Raw genomic sequence first — 22,625 nt, forward strand, 5'->3', positions numbered from 1 at the left:
ATCACTTCGTATAAACACGTTACCTTCTCAGCACGCACCGTAAACCTTCTCCAACTTCTTCCCCTATCATCCACATTTTAATCCTCTACACCCGACCTGAAGTTCCTTAAACCGAAATCCCTCACTCTCAAAATCAAAAAATACGTACCCAGCCTCCACATCCACCAAACCATCCCAAAAAATTCCACCTTACTAAAGTCCATAAACTCCAACTTCCATACTGCCCTCCTCCCAAAACTTCCTCACCTTACCTTTGTACCCATAAGCTTCCTTAACGCCTCGCACCACCACACCCAGGGCCAAACAACCTCACTCAACCTCCCTGCCATCTTCCTACCCTCACTGCAGTTATCACAAAAATCGACATTGAGATCATGGATGAGGAAGCGGCATCTAAGCTGAACAGCCACCCAGATTCAGAAGGCCAAAAAGCTCTACAGACCAATAATGACCCGGCCCCAGTCGCATCATCCACGTCTCTTCTGAATCTTCCACCACCATAGACATCCTTAAATATGGAGCCCTGATCTAATACCACCATCATATGGCCGAACCTTCAAAATACCATCATCAGTCCTACAGCTGCCACCAAAAATGTCTCCATTACAATAACCACCTTACCACAGACTGTAAAAACCCACCTATTTGTCCATATTGCACAGACTCCTATTTCCTTAAACAGTGGCCTAATCTACACAGCTCCTATGCTGACCACAAACTAGTTTCCAAAGACCACATTGTTTTACCTCTGATCACCAACCCTTATATACTACCATGCCTTCACAAACACATCTCTCTGCCCCTACACCTATGCACACTCCATATCCTATCTCAATACAACTTCAACCAACTTCCTCTACCAGACAATGAAATCTGCTCTGATATTTATCCCTCCTACCAACTTTAATTCTTCCCCACCTATGCCACTCCATGTTAGGTCTCCTCTCTCCTTTTCCTCTCCATCTGTCCCCCATCCCCTCATCTTGCACCTGTTGCTCTTCCCACATGATACACTACTCCTCACCCTCTGTCTTTCCCACCAACTGTATTTTCCACTAGCCACCTCAGCTCCTACCTCTCATCTCCATAGTTTTCTTATCTAACAGACCCCTCTCTTCCTACCCAGGCCGCTCAACCCTATGATATATACTCTTTCCTCCACTAATACCTCTCACTGTGCAGTGCTTCAATGTTTTTATCCAAAGAATTACACCTTCCTGCGACATGCTTTTAAAATGTGTATATTTCCATTGTTTTTAACTGTCCATCTTTGATTTATAATTTAAAATAGAAAACAGTTCAAAATTTTATATGTGGTTCTTATTGTAAATTATTTGCTTCGCCTGGCTGAAGAGTGGAGAATTTGTACCACTGATAGCCCACTATCTGCCAATATGTGGCGAGGGGGATGAAATAATATTAAAGAAAACAATAACAAATTGTGGTTCGTCTGTGAACAAGACATGTCGTTTAATAGCTGCCACCCATACCACACATTTGTTTTTCATGGTCACTTTTACAAACATAGAAGAACCCTCCTGAGCTATTAGCACAAGTTTTCATTATATAACAAGAGTGTCACTCCTGATTTATGGACCTCTTATATTTCCAAGTTTCCCTACCATTTTAACTTGGGTCACATGGGCTGAGATGCCTGAGGGTTGTGGAAGTGCCATCAGTGCCGCCACAAATGGTGTACGAGTACTAATGGCTTAAATAGGAACTGCTATCCTGCACTTCACATTAGTCAGAGAAATCAGCAGTATGCTACATGTGACTCCTCTGTGCAGTCTCGGCACTCAGACTGTGTGACCCTCCAGTGGCAGTGGTGCTGGTGAATTGGTTACATTTGGCCCAACATGAGACCTGTGGGGGGGGGGGGGGGGGGGGGAGTGCAGGGTCCTGAGTGGCAATCCACACACGTGGCCATTGAGTCAGGAGACCGAAGAGGGGGCTCATCCCGGTGTGGTATTTGTTTAAATAAAAATTTAAAAAGTACTGTCCTATTCCTACTATGCAGCACAAGTGGACTTAAACTTCGGGCAAGTCAGCTCCAAACTCAGGGTGAAAATTGTTAAGTTGTAACGTCAGAGAGGTAGAGGAATTGTTTAAACTTAGCACTACCATCATATTAAACTTAAGATAAGTGACCTGGCAACTACAGAGACTATACTCATATGGTAAGGACACTAGCTTCAATTCATTCTTAACACAAGTGATGTGGCAACCATGCAGGCTATGCTCATGTTTCTTTCTTGAATTTGATGTTGTAGAGCTCCACCCATGGTAACATGTCCGCCACCTTGGAACGCCATATTGAATTTTTAAGTCAAAGAGATGCGTTGGTATTCCAAGGTAAGACACCTTAAATTGTGACATAAAAGGCTGTGCTGTTATTGTCAGGTGATCTGTTTTGGATTGCTATCTTCTAGTGTGATGTCATAGAGGTGTACTCATATTCCCAGGACCACCATCTGACAACCAAGCAAGCTGTGCTTGTATTCCCAGGTCCACCATCTTGGAACATCATCTTCAACTGTAATATCATAGAGCAGTGCTCATATCAGGTCAGCCAACTTGAACTGTGATGTCCTCAGGCTGTGCTCATATCTTGGATATTCACCCAATAGGACTATGGATCATATTGGATACCCTGTCACTTTACATTTAGGACAATTGAGCTCTGACCTGTGACATTGTAGGAGTGAAAGACTACCCTCTAGTACAACTGGACTATTTTGAATTTCCTGCCAAATTTTGAATTTTCCACAATTTTACACATAGGGCATTTGGCCTATGAGGTCATAGGAGAGGGGCCAGGTAAACCTCGCCACCGTGGATGATGTCTTTGCCGACATCATAGGGGGAAGATGGAGGGGGAAATCTGGCAACAATGCAGGTGGTGCTCGAACGCCTTTAGCTACACTAGTTATGTACTGAGGCCGTGTACTCATGGCATGTGGCGTAAAAATCACCCATACAATATCCACCCATTATTTGAGAATGACAGTGATTATTGGCTTCCAACAAGCTTTACATATAATTTTATATCTTTGAGGGACTGTTTTTCGCTGACACCACCACAAAATGATGAAAGGTAAAAAGTATCACTTACTACATTTTCGCTGTTCACGCAAAAAATTTAGCATGATGCATTACGTTTTAATTTATTTATTGGTCAGCACTAACTCTATTTGCAACACATTTTGCAGAAATATAAACATGTATCACTGAAAGTACCTGCAGAGTTGTGTAATTATACGACACGTAGTTCAAGAGATATGACATCGTAAACACTGAGATCAGGGAAAAACTAGCTTTTGCTCGATACGGAACGCAAATTGCCTGGACTATGATCATAAAGTGTTTGGTGATGAGAGCACTTAGCGACTTTAAAAATAATTTCAAACCTTTTCCAACCTGTTTCTCCTATACATGTTTAAAGTCTAACTTTTAACACATTAACTCATTTGCAAAGTAAGCAGACGTTTGAAGCTTTTCTATACATGGCAGTGGTGGGTTTGCTGGTTTTCATGAAATGCGTTAATACTGAACGACATTAATAAATAATATAACTAACGCAAGAAAAGCAAATGAGCAGGCCATACATAAATCACAGTCCGCTATACTGCACTGCTAGATGGGAAATAGATTCTTAGTCATCCCGGAGGGAACAAGTTATGAGGTTCTTCCAGGAAAGACCATCTACCGCCCCCTTTCCACTGCGCTGACGACGCCTGAGTTACGTGCCTCACCGATGTGTTCCATTCCCAGTGCCGAACACATCGTCTATATCTAATTCAATTGTTCATGAGTGTACAGTTATTCTTGGCACACACAGTGATGAGGCAAAACATTGTAACCACTGTCCATCTCGAGACTGGATGCCACCAGGTGGCGTTGCGAGTATACAAGTAGAACAGAGACGACAGGCGCATCATCCAAGCGACGATGAGGCGCAAATGGAGGAAATCAACTGTCATAAACGACTATGACAAAGGGCAGATTGATACGATACGGCGCCCGACTACGAGCATCTCAGAAATGGTGAAGCTGATTGGCTGTTCGCATGTATCATCGTCCTATCAGTGGGAGCAATAAAGGCACCATGACAGCTGTGGGCTACTTGAATATTATTGCTGTGTACCTGCATACCTTCATGCTTGATATCTCCCTCTATGACAGTGACATCTTCCAGCAGGATAACTACCCGCATTACAAGGCTAGAATTACGCTACAGTGGTTCGAGGAGCTCGACAGTGAACTCACGTTGATGGGGACAAACTTCGACTGATCTGAACCCGATGGAACATATCTCGGATACTATCAGGCGCCAAATACGTGGCCACAGACCACTGCGTTTCAATTTTCAGGTCCTATGTGACTTGTTGTTCGCGTCCGTAGGTGGCTGGTCAGCGGAGGTCCCTGTACTGCCAGAAGTTTTTCCTTGGTGGGAGGACATGAACAGGCTTTACTCAAGGCTATTGATGCCAACTGAGGAGCTACCTGAACGAGAAGTAGCGGCTCCAAGGTCCGCAGAGCCGACAAGGGTCGAGAGAGCGGTGTGTTAACACCACAGCCCTCCATAAACACAAGTGACGCCGTTGGCTAGGGATGACACGGCTGTCGGTCGGTCGGTCAGGATTGACTATTCTGAGTCCAGAACGGCGGAACTTTGCTTTGCTTTGCGTTGCACCTGTGCCCAAACATCTGGTGTCATTTAGCTTCGGAAACCCACCAAAGACTTTTCGAATTCATGCCACAGAGGATCTCTTCTGCACTGTGTTCCAAAGGTGGACCAAGGTGCAGTGAAGAATGTTCTCATAATGGTTTGGTTCATCAATGTACGTATACCCACTGAACGTACACGGATTACAGTAATGTTACGCTTAAAACTAATTTCACTAAAAGGTTCTCCTTACCCCTTTTATTCTTTTTCTACAGCATTGTGCTTTTAACCCCCCCATCAACTCTTCTCTCTCGCACCCCTGTCGTGCCCTCCTCCTTTCCCGTTGCGAGAATTGAAATCAGGCTATTAGGTTAAATGGTTTGAGTGAGCCCTTTAAATGTGTGTTTTCTTAGGGAGACAGGACATCGCAATGTAACGAAGAATTTTCAGTTCCACTCTTCCTTAAGGTCGCTTCTCAAAGACGGAGTTTGTTTCAGAATAAATCAAAAATTATGCTGAATGTGTCACATTGCACTCAATCAACAGTAAAGTCATCCTCATATGGCGCAACACAGTCGGATGCAAGTCAGGCTGAATTTAATTTTATGCTGCCTGTTACTGTTTTGGCGTTACATACGGAGGCGGCAGGTAAAGTGAGAGCTCCGTACTGTTCTCGCACTTACTAAACGAATCCGTGCGAAAAAGCGCCGCTCCTCTTTGGATCATCCGTATCTTCTGTATTAATTCTACCCCGTAAGCTCTGCAGATACACGAGCAATACTCCAGAACTGATCGATAGATCCCTCTGTAAGCCATGACTGAATTACATTTCCGAAGGAATTTTCCAATCAGTATCATCTAGCTTCTGCTTTGCCTACAACTAGTTTTATGTGATCGTTTCACTTTAAGTCGCTGTGCATGGACAATTCCAGATACACTACAGTAGAGTTCATGAAAGCTGTCTATGTTGGGATGTGCATACTAGACCTATATACACTACTGGCCATTAAAATTGCTACACCACGAAGATGACGTGCTACAGACTCGAAATTTAACCGACAGGAAGAAGATGCTGTGATATGCAAATGATTAGCTTTTCAGAGCATTCACACAAGGTTGGCGCCGGTGGCGACACCTACTACGTGCTGACATGAGGAAAGTTTCCAACCGATTTCTCATACACAAACAGCAGTTGACCGGCATTGCCTGGTGAAACGTTGTTGTGATGCCTCGTGTGAGGAGAAGAAATGCGTACCATCACGTTTCCGACTTTCATAACTGTCTGATTGTAGCCTATCGCGATTGTGGTTTATCGTATCGCGACATTGCTGCTCGCGTTGGTCGAGATCCGATGACTGTTAGCAGAATATGGAATCGGTGGGTTCAGGAGGGCAATACGGAACGCCGTGCTGGATCCCAACGGCCTCGTATCACTAGCAGTCGAGATGACAGGCATCTTATCCGCATGGCTGTAACGGATCGTGCAGCCACGTCTCGTTCTCTGCCTCGTGGTGACTGGGTGTTGAGTGATGTCCTTAGGTTAGTTAGGTTTAAGTAGTTCTAAGTTCTAGGGGACTGATGACCATAGATGTTAAGTCCCATAGTGCTCAGAGCCATTTGAACCATTTTTGAAGCTACGTCTCGATCCCTGAGTCAACAGATGGGAACGTTTGCAAGACAACAACTATCTGCACGAACAGTTCGACGAAGTTTGCAGCAGCTTGGACTATCAGCTCGGAGACCATTGCTGCGGTTAGCCTTGACGGTGCATCACAGACAGGAGCGCCTGCGATGGTGTACTCAAAGACGAACCTGGGTGCACGAATGGCAAAACGTCATTTTTTCGGATGAATCCAGGTTCTGTTTACAGCATCATGATTGTCGCATCCTGTTTGGCGACATCGCGGTGAACGCACATTGGAAGCATGTATTCGTCATCGCCATACTGGCGTATCACCCGGCGTGATGATATGGGGTGCCATTGGTTACACGTCTCGGTCACCTTTTGTTCGCATTGACGGCACTTTGAAGAGTGGACGTTACATTTAAGATATGTTACGACCCGTGCGAAACCCTACATTTCAGCAGGATAATGCACGACCGCATGTTACAGGTCCTGTACGGGCCTTTCTGGATACAGAAAATGTTCGACTGCTGCCCTGGCCAGCACATTCTCCAGATCTCTCACCAACTGAAAACGTCTGGTCAGTGGTGGCCGAGCAACTGGCTCGTCACAATACGCCAGTCACTACTCTTGATGAACTGTAGTATCGTGTTAAAGCTGCATGTAGCTGCAAGGGCAGCTGTACGCCATCCAAGCTCTGTTTGAGTCAGTGCCCAGGCGTATCAAGGCCGTTATTACGGCCAGAGGTGTTGTTCTGGGTACTGATTTCTCAGGATCTATGCACCCAAATTGTGTGAAAATGTAACCACATGTCAGTTCTAGTATAATATGTTTGTCCAATGAATACCCGTTTATCATCTGCATTTCTTCTTGGTATAGCAATTTTAATGGCCAGTAGTGTATTTCATTGTTGTTACTGATCCTATCTATTTATTGCCTGCAGTGTAATTAAATAAAAAATGATGAGGTGCATTTTGACGATTTTCTTAAAGCATGCATTAGATGGAACTATCAAACTGATGTATTTTTGGGTACAACTGAAGGAGAAGAAAATCGGCTCGTCCCTCAGACACTCGAGACTTCGATCATACTAGCGACACAACATTCGTCTTCAAGTTTTTAATGGAAGTTTAAAATTTGGGTGACTGGAGCTCATCATTACATAAACTCGTAATAAATGCTTAACGCTCCAAATGTCCTCCTCTTGCTTCTAACCTCTGGCCCATCACACACCTTTATTATACTCCTTAATGGTTTTAATTTGTTTCGCAGGCTACAAATCAACGAAGAGTTTCTGCATCCAGGTTGTCTGCTACATAGACCAACTGTTCAGTGAGACCCCAGGGATAATAATCCAAAGGGCTGAGGTTGGGGGAACGTGCAGACCTTGGAACTGGTGCTCCTCTACCTATCGATCTGTCATGGTATATACCAGGCAGTACACCTCCAACATTGAGACAAACGTGCAGAAGCTCCGTCACGCATAATCCAAATGTTTCTTCTTATTTGCAGCGGCACGTCTTCTAGTAGGTCTTGAAGGACGTCCTGAATACCAGTAGCACATGTACGCAATGGACATACTGAAGACAGACGAATGTAAACACGTCTCCCTGCCAACATAGTACTATTTAGAATACAATTACTCAAACGGGTGCAAGCATAGTTGATGTTATTGTGTTGTAACTGGAAAGCTGCTGAAGTTAACTTTCATTAATAACTCGAAAACTGAGAAAACGAGTTATTTTTACAAAAAAAAAAAAAAAAAACTGACGTGTTTCAGATATCAAGAACAGACAGCAACAAGACAGCACTTTTATACGGTATTGCTGAATAAAAGACAGACGTAAACTATCCTGAGAAAGCCTGCTTATGAAGTTTCAGGAACTGACTTTGAATGATGATTCAAGGAATATACTACAATCCCTACTTATCGTTCCCATAGGGGATGTAGCTATAGATAAAGGAACTTAAGTTGTTCGTTGCCTCCGTGACTCATAAATGAAGCCATATCCTGCAACTCACCTGTGACATTATTTTGTGTCCCATGTAGGAGTACAAGAAAAGCTCCGAAATTCCCAGCCATAGAAGTCCCATGAATTTCATTGTCCTTGGGCTCAGTTCCAGCTCCTGCAACGTAGAATGTAACAGTGACGCTATACATTAATTACCTATAAAATTTAGGAATCAATTTTTAATATCAAAAAAATATTTTTGTAAATAACTTTTATATTGTTAATAGAACGAACAAACCTAGGAAAAACAATAAGCTAACATTGGAAGCATAATACATGTAAGCAACTAAAGTACCTGTAAACTCATCAATTATTAATTCCAAACATAATTTAATTCAAAATCTGAGTAACAATGAAATGCAATTACACTGTAGAAGTATTTGTATAGCCACTGTAGTTACAATTTTTGCAGGAGAAACTGAATACTTGTGTACGCATTTTACAATATACACTCCTGGAAATTGAAATAAGAACACCGTGAATTCATTGTCCCAGGAAGGGGAAACTTTATTGACACATTCCTGGGGTCAGATACATCACATGATCACACTGACAGAACCACAGGCACATAGACACAGGCAACAGAGCATGCACAATGTCGGCACTAGTACAGTGTATATCCACCTTTCGCAGCAATGCAGGCTGCTATTCTCCCATGGAGACGATCGTAGTGATGCTGGATGTAGTCCTGTGGAACGGCTTGCCATGCCATTTCCACCTGGCGCCTCAGTTGGACCAGCGTTCGCGCTGGACGTGCAGACCGCGTGAGACGACGTTTCATCCAGTCCCAAACATGCTCAATGGGGGACAGATCCGGAGATCTTGCTGGCCAGGGCAGTTGACTTACACCTTCTAGAGCACGTTGGGTGGCACGGGATACATGCGGACGTGCATTGTCCTGTTGGAACAGCAAGTTCCCTTGCCGGTCTAGGAATGGTAGAACGATGGGTTCGATGACGGTTTGGATGTACCGTGCACTATTCAGTGTCCCCTCGACGATCGCCAGTGGTGTACGGCCAGTGTAGGAGATCGCTCCCCACACCATGATGCCGGGTGTTGGCCCTGTGTGCCTCGGTCGTACGCAGTCCTGATTGTGGCGCTCACCTGCACGGCGCCAAACACGCATACGACCATCATTGGCACCAAGGCAGAAGCGACTCTCATCGCTGAAGACGACACGTCTCCATTCGTCCCTCCATTCACGCCTGTCGCGACACCACTGGAGGCGGGCTGCACGATGTTGGGGCGTGAGCGGAAGACGGCCTAACGGTGTGCGGGACCGTAGCCCAGCTTCATGGAGACGGATGCCAATGGTCCTCGCCGATACCCCAGGAGCAACAGTGTCCCTAATTTGCTGGGAAGTGGCGGTGCGGTCCCCTACGGCACTGGGTAGGATCCTACGGTCTTGGCGTGCATCCGTGCGTCGCTGCGGTCCGGTCCCAGGTCGACGGGCACGTGCACCTTCCGCCGACCACTGGCGACAACATCGATGTACTGTGGAGACCTCACGCCCCACGTGTTGAGCAATTCGGCGGTACGTCCACCCGGCCTCCCGCATGCCCACTATACGCCCTCGCTCAAAGTCCGTCAACTGCACATACGGTTCACGTCCACGCTGTCGCGGCATGCTACCAGTGTTAAAGACTGCGCTGGAGCTCCGTATGCCACGGCAAACTGGCTGACACTGACGGCGGCGGTGCACAAATGCTGCGCAGCTAGCGCCATTCGATGGCCAACACCGCGGTTCCTGGTGTGTCCGCTGTGCCGTGCGTGTGATCATTGCTTGTACAGCCCTCTCGCAGTGTCCGGAGCAAGTATGGTGGGTCTGACACACCGGTGTCAATATGTTCTTTTTTCCATTTCCAGGAGTGTATTTCGTAATATGTTGTTGAGATAGTAGTATCGTATTAGGAAATTACGAATTTATTTGTATCTAGATTGAATGGAAATATTTTACCCATGTTTCTACTACCTTGTGCAGTTCGTAAAATTTACGTATTCAGATATACACTCCTGGAAATGGAAAAAAGAACACATTGACACCGGTGTGTCAGACCCACCATACTTGCTCCGGACACTGCGAGAGGGCTGTACAAGCAATGATCACACGCACGGCACAGCGGACACACCAGGAACCGCGGTGTTGGCCGTCGAATGGCGCTAGCTGCGCAGCATTTGTGCACCGCCGCCGTCAGTGTCAGCCAGTTTGCCGTGGCATACGGAGCTCCATCGCAGTCTTTAACACTGGTAGCATGCCGCGACAGCGTGGACGTGAACCGTATGTGCAGTTGACGGACTTTGAGCGAGGGCGTATAGTGGGCATGCGGGAGGCCGGGTGGACGTACCGCCGAATTACTCAACACGTGGGGCGTGAGGTCACCACAGTACATCGATGTTGTCGCCAGTGGTCGGCGGAAGGTGCACGTGCCCGTCGACCTGGGACCGGACCGCAGCGACGCACGGATGCATGCCAAGACCGTAGGATCCTATGCAGTGCCGTAGGGGACGGCACCGCCACTTCCCAGCAAATTAGGGACACTGTTGCTCCTGGGGTATCGGCGAGGACCATTCGCAACCGTCTCCATGAAGCTGGGCTACGGTCCCGCACACCTTTAGGCCGTCTTCCGCTCACGCCCCAACATCGTGCAGCCCGCCTCCAGTGGTGTCGCGACAGGCGTGAATGGAGGGACGAATGGAGACGTGTCGTCTTCAGCGATGAGAGTCGCTTCTGCCTTGGTGCCAATGATGGTCGCAAGCGTGTTTGGCGCCGTGCAGGTGAGCGCCACAATCAGGACTGCAAACGACCGAGGCACACAGGGCCAACACCCGGCATCATGGTGTGGGGAGCGATCTCCTACACTGGCCGTACACCACTGGTGATCGTCGAGGGGACACTGAATAGTGCACGGTACATCCAAACCGTCATCGAACCCATCGTTCTACCATTCCTAGACCGGCAAAGGAACTTGCTGTTCCAACAGGACTATGCACGTCCACATGTATCCCGTGCCACCCAACGTACTCTAGAAGGTGTAAGTCAACTACCCTGGCCAGCAAGATCTCCGGATCTGTCCCCCATTGAGCATGTTTGGGACTGGATGAAGTGTCGTCACACGCGGTCTGCACGTCCAGCACGAACGCTGGTCCAACTGAGGCGCCAGGTGGAAATGGCATGGCAAGCCGTTCCACAGGACTACATCCAGCATCTCTACGATCGTCTCCATGGGAGAATAGCAGCCTGCATTGCTGCGAAAGGTGGATATACACTGTACTAGTGCCGACATTGTGCATGCTCTGTTGCCTGTGTCTATGTGCCTGTGGTTCTGTCAGTGTGATCATGTGATGTATCTGACCCCAGGAATGTGTCAAAGTTTCCCCTTCCTGGGACAATGAATTCACGGTGTTCTTATTTCAATTTCCAGGAGTGTATTTATTTTTATTCTTCTTCCGAGCATTGACGCTCTATAAAATAAAATAATTTATATCTATAAATATTACGTTTCAGTAGGTTCTAGTAAAATAAAAGGGCAATATATTTAACCTATTATTTCAACTCATTTAGACATTTTTTTCTAATTCCGGGAAATTCTAACAATAATAGCTAGAAGTAGTATAGTAAATAAATTGATAGATATTCTGTTTGGAGTCACATCACTTGAGAACGAATAAATGAATTTATGCTCTGTCTACAACAAAAATTTTATAGTCACATCGAGTTATTTTGCCCTAATATTACGTTTATTTGGGCTAAATCTTGACACGATTCTCTTCTTCCTTCAGCAACGTGCGAAATCGCCTTAACATTTTCATTTTTGTTTTTATATTGATGCTTAAATAAGATGATCCTCTCTGATGACCACGAAAGTTATTTTCATAGTGCATTAACTACTTGTGGTCAGTTTAGACCATCATTTAGTAGACTACATACGCAACTCCGTTTCTGTGTCTACTTCGAGAATTGTGTCGTACTCTTATGAACCACAACATTATGACAAATCTCCACTGCGAGGCTATACGACATCTTATGGCATTTCGGGCACGTTTACACAGTGAAGAGAGTATGTAAGCAGCGCAAGGACGTATGAGGAAACATTCTAGCGACGATATGGGTGCATTTGGGAAAATCCAGATTGTGATAGCCCAGTACCTGGAGAAAGACTCGGAAATGGTGAAGCTGGTCGGCTGACCGCATGCTACTGTCGTGAGTACCTATGGGAATTGATTGAAAGATAGTGAAATCCATGAGCAGGCGACAAGATGTTGGACATCCACGACGCATCAAAGAATGTGGAGGTCGGAGACTTACCAGCTCTGTAAACCAGAATAACGAACCATCTGCGGCCAACAGACGACAGAGTACAATGCTGGCGCAGGCACAAGTGTTTCGGAGAGCACCGTTCAGCATGAAGCGTTGAACATGGAACTCCGCAGCCAGCAACTCTACGTGTTGCTATGTTGATCCAACGACATCATCAGTTACGATTACAGTTGGTAAGGGATCGTAAAGATTGCACCGTGGACCAATGTAAACGTGTCGCTGGTTGGTTGGGTTACGAACTTTGTTACCCCAAATAGACGGTCGTGTCCAGATTCTCCGTCAGTGAGATGAAGAGCTGCTCGAGAACTGCTTCGCGCCAAGGATGCAGGCCAATGAGTGCATTATTATGCTGTGGGGGAGATACACCTGAAGTTCCATGAGACCCGTGGTAGTACCAGCTGTGTACTACGTCAAATTGCTGCAGTAACCTGTGTCCATGTTTGATGCCCTCCGCGACGGTGATGGCGTCTTTCAACAGGATAACTGTCTGTCACAAGGCCAGAATCGTGCTACAGTGTATCAACGAGCGTGGTAGTCAAATCGCGTTGACGTCCTGTCAACCAAATTCACTTGATCTGAACGAGATGGAATACGCCTGGACAGAAATAAAAGTTGCAGTCGGAAACAGCTAATTTGTATACAACACTGGGACAGGCAACTGTGTCACAGATACAGTTCTAGATGAAGGAAGCACGCACATATTTAACGTCCCGTTGACGACGAGGTCATTGTAGACGGAGTACAAGGTCGGGTTAGACAAGGATGAAGAACAGTATCGACCGTACGTATACTTTCCACGTGAATCATCTCGTCATTCGGCTTACCAGACTTAGAGAAGCCACGGAGAAGCTAAATCTGAACGGATAGTCGGGAATTTGCCGTTGGCTCTCTCCGATGCCAGTCCAGTGTCTTAACCACTGCGAACTTCCCTTTCGGAGCAGTGTTGAAAACTGCTGCTTGCACCAAGGGGCCACCAGAGGCTTCATTTTGACTTCACGATGAATAATTCGAAGCAGGAGAGCACATTACGTCAGCAGTAATGCAACGACCCAGATTAAAGGTGAGTAAGCACGCTGTGTACAGTCAGACTGTGGCAGAAAACCTTATAGACAGGCCAGCCACAGCTGTGACTGATCATCTTGGGAATTAAGAAGCCATTTCAGCTATATTTAATATTTTTACTACCAGCTCACAACCGGTTTGGTGATACTAAAAACCACATCATCACATGATGAGTAACTAACCCATAATTCAATACTCGTTGTCAGACCAAACTAAGTGAATCAAAATCAGCCGGACTTAGGGATACAAATCCAGAATTGTCGGTGGAGCGTAAGCAAATTACATCATGGCAATCCTCCGGTAACACGAAGACGCAAAAGAACCATATAAAGACGAGAGAGTAATTTAAAGAACAGATCTTTATAACGTTTTTTTATGTATCTTCGTACTATCAGAGGATTACCGTGATCTAATTTGTTTAGGCTCTACCGATCATTTTGGTCTTGGCTCCTTACGTTCTGCTGACTTTGATTCACTGACGTACTGCCATGTAGTGGTTTATTGGTTTGGTATGACAATGAATGTTGAGTTCCATGTTCTGGGCTGCTTAGCCCTTATGACTTAGTTACATGTGATTTTCAGTGCCACGAAACCGACTGTGGCCTGATAATAAAAAGATTAAATACGCATAAACCAGCGCCTTAATCCCCAAGATGATATGGCAGGAGAGCTGACCCTGTTTTAGGAATGTCCGAGGGAGGTGTGTTGAAACTCTTGCTGTTCCTATTGTAAATTAGTAACATGACACGCAACGGTAATAGTAACCTCATTTTTTTCAGATGAAATAGTACGTGAAAAAATTGCACAAATAATGAGATCTTAATAATATTTCAAAGCTCTGTAAAGACTGTCAACTTTCTTTAAATCTTCTGAAATGTAAAATCATGCACTTCACAGCATCGAAAATGTAGTGTCCTAAAGTAAAATATTAATGAGCCACAGCAGGAAACAGTGAACTCATATTAAACCCAAGGTGTAACAATCTGTGTTGTATGAAGTAAAATGAACACACAGGCTCAGTCATGGATGAAGGAGTTTGTAGACTTCTGTTCATTGATAGGATACCACGCAAATGCAATCTGTGTACAAAGGAGAGTGCTTACAAAACTCTTGTGTGACTCATACTAAAATATTACTCAAATGTGTGAGACTCATATCAACAGAAGTAACACGAGATACTGCTAGAACGACTGGCAGCAGGAATGGCGAAGAGTTTGCGCAGTTCACACAAGAGTGTGTGAACTGGCAGACGCTTGAAAATGAACTCCAGTTGCCCTGCCAAAGGCCAGTTACGAAGTTACAAGAGACACAAAAGTGGACTGTAGGAATGTAAGCAGAGTGCTCTTTAAAGTTTCGATTAAAACATCGAAAAAATAAAGTAATGTAATTAATGTTTTATATTTTAGGAGTTACATGTTTGATGTCCGGCTACTCTCTGTAATCCCTGCATCACAGTACCGTACCACTCCACTAGAGGATCCAGAAGGAAACGGGACAGCTCATAAATTCATCGGCAGCAGCAGAAACATCACAGGTGTGTGAGGCCATTGCAGACAGCTAATAAAATGATTTATCGAAGCGTTGAGCATCATTAACCCCCCCCCCCTCCAGTTTTTCACTAACGAGAGAAGGAATGGCGTAGCGTTCCTAATCGTTACATGTGAGATCTCTAAAATCCTAAACTTTTGCTCCGTAGGGTCTCATAGTGCAACTGTATATGACACTGTACACAGTGATCCATATGTAGAATGAGGCTGGTAAACTCGGCGTGATCCTTAATTCTACTGGAGAGGATTAGCCGACACGCGGACAACATGTTTCAGAGCGTTCTGTTCGTCTCCATAAAACTCGTTAACAGCACAAGGATGAAGTACCCTGGTCAACGACTCATCATTTCCATCGACAGGGATACGTGCTTGACGCACAAGCTGTGAAGCGGTACAGTGTCTCTGAGTGTCTAGGGCGAGGTGAAAACTTCTCGTATTGGGAGTGAAAAATTGTGATTTTCAGGTCAAAAGTGTACTTAAGCTTCGATTTAGTCACCCTTGATATCAAAGCCCTTCGATCAATGTTTTTCTGGTGAGCAGAGTCCATCCATAAATTTCGATTCTGGAAGGTCTGCATAATCCCCTGCCACAGCCTTTTCATCGGGCTCAAGACGTCTTTCAGCCCCACATTTCTTTAAATGCTCGAATCGAAGGAAATCGGAGCGTCTGGCGAACAGGAAAGATGATCCAAGGTTTTGTACAACCCCTTAGTTCACTCGTTACCATAACACACTTCTGGGCAGGTGCAATGGCCTGGTGAAAGATGATTTCGCTTCTTTTGCAATCCAGGTTTTCTCTCGCGCATTTTTTCATCCATTTAAATCAGAAGATACAACAATTGACAAGATAACCTCAAGCATACTATAAAATACTGTCGACAGGTCTCCTACATTTTCGGTTCAGTGTCACCGATATCCCCCCCCCATGTTTTGATTGCTGATTTGTATCTGACATGATTTCGTAGTCTCGCGTCCCTTTCAAAGTTGTAAAAGTATGCACAAAATTAGCTGGTTTCTTTTCAGATGGACCGTCAGTACTTGAGAAATATTCTACACAGCTGCCACACTTTGAGGTTCGAACTAATGACTAAATAGTACTTACGGTCCTACTTCACACAGCATATTTCGGACGAAACACACGCTTCTAGATTCTCCTTAATTAATTTTCGTACGTTACACATTGCTGTATGTATATCCCTTGCTGTTCCATTTGGTTTACATATGGCAAACAAGACCTTAGAACTAATACCTTCATCTCTATGGTTTACGTAACTGTTACCGACTGGACAGCATTTCATCTAGCTGATCTTAACCAAAAGACTTGCACTGTGGCGCTTGATTTGATAGGCAGTTATTGTAATGCAGGCTAAAAGTTTGCTTATACGTTTTCTATGTGGCCATCCGGAGCTTAATCTATACATACCTAAGAGATCTTTAAACAATTTCGTGGTAAAATCTTCTAAAAATTGTAGAGTCGCCCTTGCCCGTCCGCTATGACTTGCTAGCGGCTGCGTTTGCACACGATGTCATTTCCTCATCGCAGCCGAGATAACTGTTTTTTAAGTACTATCAGGAATTCAACACCGGTCCAAATTAATAGGTCCCTCAGTGATGAACCGTAATTACCTAAGATTACGAATGCATCTTTCAACGACCACTGCATTTTATGTTGCCAGGATATGTGCCTAATAGAAAGATGGCTGACACAGCCAAATTAACCTGAGGAAGCGATTCATCATTGCGAAAACGGTTGCACTTTGATCCCACAATAAATGCGGATTAGTAGCTATAAACAGACTACAATTTTTGAGATATTTTAACCAAAAAATTTTTAAAAGATATTTTAACTAAAAGTTTGCCCTCTCTTGACGCACTTACCATGGTTGTTTGCAGCGCAGTCTGGCAGATGATGACGATGGTGAAGCCGAACTGCGAGAGAAGCACTGGACTCAGAACATCAGACAGTTCGCTGCAGAACCTGTCACGCCAGAACCGAGAATGAAAACAAAGCAGATAGTTTCAATACAGTGCTCCATCACAAATATCCCAGACATTTGTGCGCTTTTCCAGTTGAAGCTGTCTCTGAGTTCATCTTACGACTGTGTTCTAGCAAGTCTCTTGATTGCAGTCTTCACTATCTGCAAGCGTGTAGTGCTTTAATCCCGTTGTCGGTGGCCATACAGGAGGATGCGCTTTTTTTTGCGGAAATCTTAAGTGGTATCGCAGTTACGGCCGGCTAAAAGTCATTAGTGTTTGTCTTAACTCTAATAGTGAAGTTCTACGCCGACAACAGAGCAGCAGTCGTATAGTTTAATCACCAGCTTCTTCGTAGTTCCTCAGTTGCTATTGCTGCTGTTGTTGCTGTGGTATTCAGTCCAAGTACTGGTTTGATACAGCTCTCCACGTTACTCTATACTGCGCGAGCCGCTTCACCTCCAAATAACTCCTGCAACTTATATCCTTCTGAATCTGCTGATTGTATTCAGCTCTTGGTCTCCCTTTAGGACTTTTACCCTTCACTCTTCCTTCCAATACTAAACTGCTGATCCTTTGTTGTCTCAGAATGTGTGCTATCAATCGATCAATTCTTCTGGTCAAAATGTGCCATAAATTTCTTGTCTCCCCAATTCTGTTTAGTACCTCCTCATTAGTTATGTGACCTACCCACATAGTTTTCAACATTCTTCTGTAGCCCCACATTTCAAAATCTTCTATTCTCTTTTTGTCTGAACTGTTTACCGTCTATATTTCACTTCTGTGCATGGCTACATTCCAGACACAAACCTTCAGAAAAGATTTACAAATACTTAAATCTATATTGGATACTAACAAATTTCTCTTCTTCAGAAATGGTTTTCTTGGCATTGCCAGTCTATACTTTGTATTCTCTCTACTTCAACCATCATCAGTTATTTTGATGAGCAAAGAGCAAAACTCATCTACTACTTTAAGAGTCTCTTTCACTAATCTAATTCCGTTGGCATCATCTGATTTAATTTGACTACATTTCACTATCTCTGTTTCATTTTTTATGATGTTCATCATATATCCTCCTTTCTAGACACTGCCCATTCCGTTCGACTGCTCCTCCAAGTCCTTTGCTGTCTCTGACAGAATTACAAAAGTCATCGACAAACCTCAAAGTTTGTATTTCCTCTCCGTGTACTTTAATCCTACTCCAAATTCTTATTTGGTTTCCTTTACTGCTTGTTCATTGTATAGGCTTCATTGTATAGACTGATTAATATCGAGTATAGGCTGATAACCTCCTCTTCAACCACTGCTGCCTTTTCAAAGTCCCTCGACTCTTATAACTGCCGTCTGATTTCGATGCAAGTTGAAAAAAGCCTTTCGCTACCTGTATTTTACCCTGATATCTTCAGAATTCCAAAAATAATGATTAACACTAACAACACTCAGAATTAACTAACAATGAAGATTATGATAAAAATTATAACAATTAAAAAGTCAAGAATGATCAGGTGTTTCCAAAACCGCATAGCTGTATGAAAGTGCTGTATTTGCAACTACCGGTTTCACATCAGTATAGACGCATATACAGGTTCATCTGTCAAGTATACAAACCACTCTGTGAAATTTTTGAAATGATAGAAATATAAAACCATAGTGTTAACATTCAACGAAAAACAATGACAAGTACTCACAATGGTTATATTTCCATAATGTAGACGGACAATTATGGAGTCACAGCTTTGGGGAAGCTGTCCATGTTAAGAGTCAAACCATAGGAGTGGGTTGTCATACTAATATGCTTGTCATGAATGTACAAAGGATGACTGTTGAACGAGGGAGGACTAGAAAACAGTGATGGAAAAACTAATAGTGAATGTCACACTCAAGTGGGATAAAATGTCTGAAACATAACTAATGGTTAGGGAAAGTACTATTAGCACACAGGAAATTCTATCCAAAAAGTAATACTCTCTTGTTGAACCAAATATCGAGAATGGAAAAAACCTGAAAAACAGCTTACTGCATAACAGCACATAGGATGTAAGAGCCAGTAGACACCAGCAGTAGGAGGAGAAAGACAGCATCAGCACATTTTGTTAGTTTGGGTTGCATAAATACAGGAGCCCCCCCCCCCCAAACCCCATCCCCCACCCCTCGTATTTGACCTCTCATCCCCAAACGTCACTCATCACCATTCATCCCTCACCATCCCTCACCCTACCACCCCTCACCCCACCACCCCTCACCCCACCACCTCTGATGACATAATGGGTTCTCTCAATCCAGCATGTGGATCTCCCCCCCCCCCCCCCCCAGTACACTGACCCAACCCAAACCAAACCAACCCAACCCACCCCACCCCAACCCTCCACAAATCACCATACCCACCCCACCCCCCACCCCACCCCATCCAACCCCACCCTATCCCACCCCACCCCACCCCACTCCACTCCAGCCTACTCCATCTCACCAGTGATAACAAAATGCCTGTCTGCTTACCACAGCATCACAAATGTGTATGAGTCTTCAGACCTAGGTTTCCCTCAGAATATAGCCCTATAGAAGCGTTCCTATTGGCTCCTGCCAAATCTGTGGCCAGATGATTCGAGAACTTGAATGGGAATTCCTGGAGGTAAATGCTGTCCTTGTTGAGGAACACTATTGAGAATTGACATTTGAAGCTGACTACCGCCAACATACATTTCGCATAAGGATCATGAAGGTAAGATACGAGAAATCAGTGCTTATTGGGAAACATACAGATAGTCTTCTTCTCTCGTTGTATTTGTGATTGGAATAGGAAAGGGAATGACTAGCAGTGGTATGAGATACCCTCCAGCACACATCATATGATTGTTTGTAAAGTAGCATATACACTCCTGGAAATTGAAATAAGAACACCGTGAATTCATTGTCCCAGGAAGGGGAAACATTATTGACACATTCCTGGGGTCAGATACATCACATGATCACACTGACAGAACCACAGGCACATAGACACAGGCAACAGAGCATGCACAATGTCGGCACTAGTACAGTGTATATCCACCTTTCGCAGCAATGCAGGCTGCTATTCTCCCATGGAGACGATCGTAGAGATGCTGGATGTAGTCCTGTGGAACGGCTTGCCATGCCATTTCCACCTGGCGCCTCTGTTGGACCAGCGTTCGTGCTGGACGTGCAGACCGCGTGAGACGACGCTTCATCCAGTCCCAAACATGCTCAACGGGGGACAGATCCGGAGATCTTGCTGGCCAGGGTAGTTGACTTACACCTTCTAGAGCACGTTGGGTGGCACGGGATACATGCGGACGTGCATTGTCCTGTTGGAACAGGAAGTTCCCTTGCCGGTCTAGGAATGGTAGAACGATGGGTTCGATGACGGTTTGGATGTACCGTGCACTATTCAGTGTCCCCTCGACGATCACCAGTGGTGTACGGCCAGTGTAGGAGATCGCTCCCCACACCATGATGCCGGGTGTTGGCCCTGTGTGCCTCGGTCGTATGCAGTCCTGATTGTGGCGCTCACCAGCACGGCGCCAAACACGCATACGACCATCATTGGCACCAAGGCAGAAGCGACTCTCATCGCTGAAGACGACACGTCTCCATTCGTCCCTCCATTCACGCCTGTCGCGACACCACTGGAGGCGGGCTGCACCATGTTGGGGCGTGAGCGGAAGACGGCCTAACGGTGTGCGGGACCGTAGCCCAGCTTCATGGAGACGGTTGCGAATGGTCCTCGCCGATACCCCAGGAGCAACAGTGTCCCTAATTTGCTGGGAAGTGGCGGTGCAGTCCCCTATGGCACTGCGTAGGATCCTACGGTCTTGGCGTGCATCCTTGCGTCGCTGCGGTCCGGCCCCAGGTCGATGGGCACGTGCACCTTCCGCCGACCACTGGCGACAACATCGATGTACTGTGGAGACCTCACGCCCCACGTGTTGAGCAATTCGGTGGTACGTCCACCCGGCCTCCCGCATGCCCACTATACGCCCTCGCTCAAAGTCCATCAACTGCACATACGGTTCACGTCCACGCTGTCGCGGCATGCTACCAGTGTTAAAGACTGCGATGGAGCTCCGTATGCCACGGCAAACTGGCTGACACTGACGGCGGCGGTGCACAAATGCTGCGCAGCTAGCGCCATTCGACGGCCAACACCGCGGTTCCTGGTGTGTCCGCTGTGCCGTGCGTGTGATCATTGCTTGTACAGCCCTCTCGCAGTGTCCGGAGCAAGTATGGTGGGTCTGACACACCGGTGTCAATGTGTTCTTTTTTCCATTTCCAGGAGTGTAGATATAAATTTAGTCTACCTATTAATATAACAGTCTATCCATTTATAGGTTTCACAAAATTCACAGAAGAATGTTGTCTCTTATTTATCAAGGAAAGAAAAGATGGAATCTCTGCAGCTGATGGTTTCTCTGTAAAACCCTTCATATTAGCCCTTAATTTTCTCATTGCAGTTACTTCATGAGATGTATGTGAGAGGTTGTAATATGTTTGCCCACAATACTTAGAAGAAACGGTATAGAGCCCACATCTCAATTCCCCTTTCGTCAGAGTATTGCTCACCTGCCGTATTCATGCAAATCTTCCAGTCTTTGAATCGAACAGATTTTGATGAGTAAGAGATGTCCCCGGCCACATTACAGATGTGATTCTCTCTAAATCCCATCACACTCTGACAGCAATGTTCCATTAGCTAGTAGACCATCTGGTCCTCTGCCCATCACTGACTAGATGGACAGCTACCACCATGAGAAAAACAGCATGTACAAGAAGAAATTAATAGCCATGCAGAGTATACATGGACTGCACAAAGAAATTTAAAAGTGTAACAATTACATTTCATTGATATCAAACAACTGACTATAAATATCCGTTGTGTACATGGCCTAATTGTCTTTATCATATGCATGTGATTACCACGCTAGAAATATGACAGTGTAATGGTGTCCAAGTTTTCATTCACAGCACAGTGTCTCTGCCTCTCTCTCTCACCTTGTTATTTTTGTAATGCACAACTAAACAAAGCTACGAGCCATAAAAACTCTGATAGTGTCATCTGGTAGAGAAATCAATGAGAGTCTATCGTTTCTCGCTCCTCCGATATATCGGGAAACAAATACTGTCTGTGTGCTGACAGGTGATCCCATTAGATTTGCATGCATCTGTCCGCTGAAGCTGGCGACCAGTGATCAGTCACTTCCACCCACCTCTGTAAAGTTTTGTCATCTGTACTGGAGGAAGACCATATCGACTATCAGTAACAAGGAGAGAGTTCTTATTTTGTTGTTTGATGAATTGTTTTTTGCTATAATACATTGAAGGAGTGTATGACTACAGCTGTGTACACAGCCATACATTTCGTTTTTTTATTACGACTCTGAGATCTGTGCCAGATGCCCCAGTAA

The 22,625-nt window shown here is 45.1% G+C and overlaps 1 protein-coding gene across 1 annotated transcript in view; it reads right to left on the reverse strand.

Annotated features, from left to right (window-relative positions):
• Positions 1–22,625, reverse strand: part of LOC124594310 (odorant receptor Or2-like) — a 132,670-nt gene that overhangs the window by 60,469 nt on the left and 49,576 nt on the right. Inside the window, exons 4-5 of the mRNA XM_047132673.1 lie at positions 17,110–17,209; positions 8,316–8,420 (exon numbers count right to left, since the gene is read on the reverse strand). Coding sequence (XP_046988629.1) covers positions 8,316–8,420; positions 17,110–17,209 — 205 coding nt within the window. The remainder of the gene's footprint in view (positions 1–8,315; positions 8,421–17,109; positions 17,210–22,625) is intronic.

The sequence above is a fragment of the Schistocerca americana genome, chromosome 2, assembly GCF_021461395.2.
Source record: "Schistocerca americana isolate TAMUIC-IGC-003095 chromosome 2, iqSchAmer2.1, whole genome shotgun sequence".
Classification (NCBI taxonomy): Eukaryota; Metazoa; Arthropoda; class Insecta; order Orthoptera; family Acrididae; genus Schistocerca; species Schistocerca americana.